The sequence below is a fragment of the Etheostoma cragini genome, chromosome 17 (assembly GCF_013103735.1).
Source record: "Etheostoma cragini isolate CJK2018 chromosome 17, CSU_Ecrag_1.0, whole genome shotgun sequence".
NCBI lineage: Eukaryota > Metazoa > Chordata > Actinopteri > Perciformes > Percidae > Etheostoma > Etheostoma cragini.
This window is the reverse complement of record NC_048423.1, coordinates 1,841,662-1,846,683: the sequence shown is the minus strand read 5'-3', so window position 1 is coordinate 1,846,683 and position 5,022 is coordinate 1,841,662. Positions and strand designations below refer to the sequence as shown.

The window sequence follows — 5,022 nt, the reverse complement described above, 5'->3', positions numbered from 1 at the left end:
CTTAAAGCTGCATTATATCTGATCTCCTGCAGGGGGAGACTCCTTAAAGCTGCATTATATCTGATCTCCTGCAGGGGGAGACTCCTTAAAGTAGTTTCTTACAGTATTATTTAAAGTTACAGTAACATACGGGCACCAGTGTAATTTGCACCTTCATCTTCATTTTCCCAAGATGCATTGGTAGTAACAGTAAATACCTATAATCTGTAACATTTGCAGATAGATCTAATTTTTTTCTCCCAGAATGCACTGCCATTTACAGTAGGATCCACTAAAACTGTAAGATACTGTCTCCAAACCATCTTATAAAACGGCGTTGCTAGTAGATCATTTCAAGCATGCAGCGTCCACTTGTATTGTGAAATGCCTTTTACAATATTTCTTTCTTCAATACAACTTTTTTGTCTTCTTTTTTTGGGATTTATTTGTCATGTAAGAATATGTGGGTGTGAAATCACTGAAGCCGCCCTGTTTTCGGGGAAATGTTTCACTTTGAAACCTTGCCTGTTTTATTTAATATTCTCTGCTGAAATAAGATACGTTTAGTTTGAGTCATATGTGTTCAGTTTGCAGATTTATGGCCTAAAAACACACATTATAGTATCTCGTTCTCCTCTGTGATTTAATATAGAGTGTTATGGTGTGTGAGACGAGGGGGGAGGGGGAGTAAAATAGAAAACTGTGTGTGTGTGTAGGTGTGTGTGTGTGTGTGTGTGTGTGGTTTTATGTGTGTGTTTGCGTGAAACTGTATGTGTGTGTGGTTATGTGTATGTGTGTGTGGGTGTGTGTATGTTTGTATGTATGTATTGTATGTTCGTGTAAGTGTGTGTGTGTGTGTTTGTGTGTGTATGTGTGTGGGTGTGTATGTTTGAGTCAACATCCTAAAACTCTCCCTGCCAACTGTTCCAATCAGAAGCTGTGAAACCCCCTGAGAACAAAATACTAACAAGCTCTATTTGTGCACTGCAGATGTTAAACAATCTACTCTCGCTGGGGGGGGGGGGGGGGGGGGGGGGGGGGGGGGGGGGAAGTAAAACAACGATCAAACACACACTCTAAAATATTAACATACAACCGCTATGGGTATAACAATACACAATCAATCAGTATATCAATTCAATCAACAACAATTCATTACTATGGATACAAAGTGAAAATATCAATACATATCATCAAAGATAATTTCTGGTTTATTTGAACCTGTATCTTATTTTTCTATGTATTTTTGTGTAAGTGAATGCAACAATCTTTAATTTAATTTTATTAATTTTATAATTTAGTTATAGACCTTTCTATTTAACTATAAACAGCTCTGAGGTCGCTAAAGCTAAACCCACCAGACTCCGTTTAAAAAAGCACTATGTTTAGAGTGAATAGAGCCACCATATTTTCAAATGTATATAGGTAACCTATGGGTTTATTTCAACCAAAACTAGAGTTGTGACGGTTGGAAAAGTGGAATCACAACCAAAAACAGCGTTTTATTGTTTTAGATTGTTTCTGTCATCTTTAGATAAAGTGTATTTTATGATGCCAGAATTCATGTTTATTTCCATGGAGTCTGGTGGGTTTAGCAAACGCAATTTCGCGGATGTTTTTATGTTTAAAAAAAAGGATCTCACCCTTCAACAGAAAGGGCAACCTCCTTAGAAACCTTTCCATAATGTTGTCAGACACTTAGAATAATAATCTGAGTCTGTCAGCGGCAAAACAAGCTCTTTTGTGAAGGTAAATACAAGCTGCTTAATTGCCCTATTAACTTACATTGTAGCTTGTTTCTCCGCTGCCGACTGCGATCTCGCTTAATACTGGACCAGTGTCAGAGATTTTGGTTCCCATCAGTCACTTAAACACAAAAACATAGTGAAATAGGGTCCAGGTGGAAAAATAATGGTTGTTAGCCTTTAGGACGAGTCTTCATTTTGAATTTCCCACTTTATATTTATTCTTTTTATTAAAAAGACTAGTTTGTGGGGCGGACTCTTGCTCAGTAGAGCGTTAGCCCCGTTGAGTCTGATTTCTTCACAGTGGCCCTGACTTGATTTCAACCTGTGGCCCCTTGTTGCATGTCATCCAACCATGTATGTGTAACAACAAAAGTACAAAAGTACCATTCTTTCTTTAAAGGTCAAATGTGGAGGAATTTCTCCCATCTAGCATTGGGATCATATATCGCAATCAACTCTCTCTGGCTACGCAGTTTAGAGTACGTATTACAGCTAAGGTAACCCGGCAACCCTCCATAGAGATTTATCAGCTTCACTTTAAGAAACTGACAGTTTGACAGTTTTAATTACGTTAATCTCTGCAACTGATCCGCTACATGATGCAAAACTGGATTAAAATCTGCAAAGTATCCCTTTAACTAAGAATATTTTATAATATATAAATATGAACATTACATGTAATACACACTCTACGTGGTTTGTTTTTGTATAAAGGATACAGTCCCGACCAACTGGAACTCTGAATAGTTGTCGCACTTCCAACTGCTGAACCAATGGCAGCGTGAGTCCTTCATGTAGGTGAACATGCCTGTAAAAACAATTCTTTAGATTAAGTTCAGCACATTTCTGGTGGTTGATGAATCAATGAAGCATGGAGTAATGAGGGAGAGATGGATTGAGAAGAGAAGGAAGGGAGGGGGGATGGAGGCAAGGATAGGAGGAAAAAATGTTCAAGAGATGGGGAAACAGGTATAGAAAGAAGACAGAAGAAGAAACAGCAATTGAGGAAGGAAGAGAAAAGAAGGATAAATATATTAAATTAGGTAATTAGGAACAAATAAACCAAAGGAGGCGTGAAATGCAAAAAAAGGAACTTGAAAAACACACATTATTTACAAGTAGAGAATAAAGAATAAAATATACAGCCAGCAAACAGACATGGTACAGATGAAAAACCTGTCTTCCATCCAGCGCAATGCGGCGCAAGTGTCTTTGGTATTTCAAGACCGTCCAGCATCCCGTGTTGTTTAAAAAGCAAATGCACCTGCGCCCATCTGTGCGCCTATGGGTGTGCTTGTCTTACAGGGAGGTGTGTTCAGGTGCATTCTGGGCGTGCTGGTTTTACAGGGAGGTGTGTTCAGGTGCATTCTGGGCATGTTGGTCTTACAGGGAGGTGTGTTCAGGTGAATTCTGGGCGTGCTGGTTTTACAGGGAGGTGTGTTCAGGTGCATTCTGGGCATGCTGCTCTTACAGGAAGGTGTGTTCAGGGGCATTCTGAGCGTGTGGGTTTTACAGGGAGGTGTGTCCAGGTGCATTCTGGGCGTTTTGCTATCTTGAGGAAGCAGAAGTGATCGCGTCATTGTCCAACAAAAACCTCAAAGTTCAACGCAGCAGTTTGTTGTTATTTTAATAGCACATTAGTAAAGTACTCCATGGCTCATCCACAGGGACACACACTATGCCTGTTACACACACAGGGAAGCACAGCAGCACACACACAGATTACAAATACAAATATTACGGTGAAAATCCGGCATGAATTAATGAAGACACTTAGAACTACCCTTTAGGATGATGCACCCAACGCATGGGACCTTTTTTCCGCCTTCAAACTAAAAAAAGAGGATTAGGACACGCCCTACACGCACCTGTGCCAGCCGTTTCACGCCGTGCGCTCAGATCGTTAAAATAGGGCCCGTCGTCATAGTAACAGTGTGCAAACTACTGAAACTCTAAATGCAGCTGTGTAAAGATGAGAGGAGCTGCAGATTACTAACAGAGACATCTTTTCACATTGACTACATTATTATAAAAAATATAAAGGATTGCTGCTTTAAAGAGAGAAGTGCACGCAAGAAGAATTACTCAAAAACTGATTATTAAAAAATACATTTAAACAAATTACACTGTGATTGGCGGACATAAAGCAGTCACTGTCAGTCTTTACGCTACCAACGCACACACACACAGACACACACAACAGCGAATGTCGAGGCGATGAAGGACGATGAGCAGCAGGAAGTTAAGTCGAATAAACCCCGACTGAGAGAAACAGCAGCAGTCTGGTTTTGAGCTGAGACACACATCTGGAGCGCTCGCATCTCAGAACACCAGAAACTGACACCGCTTCACGTATGTGTGTGTGTGTGTGTGTGTGTGTGTGTGTGTGTGTGTGTGTGTGTGTGTGTGTGTGTGTGTGTGTGTGTGTGTGTGTGTGTATGTGTGTGTGTGTGTGTGTGTGTGTGTGTGTGAGGCAGAGCTGGGGCTTTCCCTGCGCTGCTAATGAGGGGAACACAGCTTTCATTCAGTGTGTTGCTTAGGGCCGACGTCTCCTTGCACCAAAAAAGCAGACGACCGCGGAAAGATGGAAAGACGATGGAAAGAACAACTCGGCCACAGATAGAAAGTAAGAGGGAGAGAGACAGATAGAAAGAAAAAAGGAGAGAGAGAGAGAGAGAGAGAGAGAGAGAGAGAGAGAGAGAGAGAGAGAGAGAGAGAGGAGAGAGGAGAGAGGCAGACAAACGTTTCCATTCAAGTATTTCTATGTTAATTCCTAGGTACTGAAGGAGAAACAACATCTTGGGCAAATATTCGACATCAATATTGTGAGGCAGGTTTTTATCCGCACACGATGAGAGAATGCGTCTCGTGGTTAAAGGAAAAATTGGAACAACAGAGAAGGAAGCACTTAATAAAAGACAGTTGATGGAATAAAAGACCCTCCCCATATACATTATATATTTTTTGTACGCCTTCAAAGTGAGAACATGTTGAAAAGTCATGCATACTAAAACGTATGATATCATATGAAAGCTAGATGACCGCCGACTGGTCATGTGACAGTCAGTGACAGAGCTCTGAGCCATCAGCTACGGAGCTCCGCATGGTGCTCTGCATGGTGCTCCGAATGGTGCTCTGCATGGAGCTCCGCATGGTGCTCCGCATGGTGCTCCGCATGGTTCTCCGCATAGAGCTCCGCACGGAGCTCCGCACGGTGCTCCGCACGGTGCTCTGCATGGAGCTCTGCATGGTGCTCTGCATGGTGCTCTGCATGGTGCTCTGCATGGTGCTCTGC

General features: G+C 41.7%; 1 protein-coding gene across 1 annotated transcript in view; it reads right to left on the bottom strand.

The window, feature by feature from the left end:
• hectd2 (HECT domain containing 2) overlaps positions 1-5,022 on the bottom strand; it is a 50,601-nt gene that overhangs the window by 17,819 nt on the left and 27,760 nt on the right. Inside the window, exon 13 of the mRNA XM_034898466.1 lies at positions 2,447-2,535. Coding sequence (XP_034754357.1) covers positions 2,447-2,535 — 89 coding nt within the window. The remainder of the gene's footprint in view (positions 1-2,446; positions 2,536-5,022) is intronic.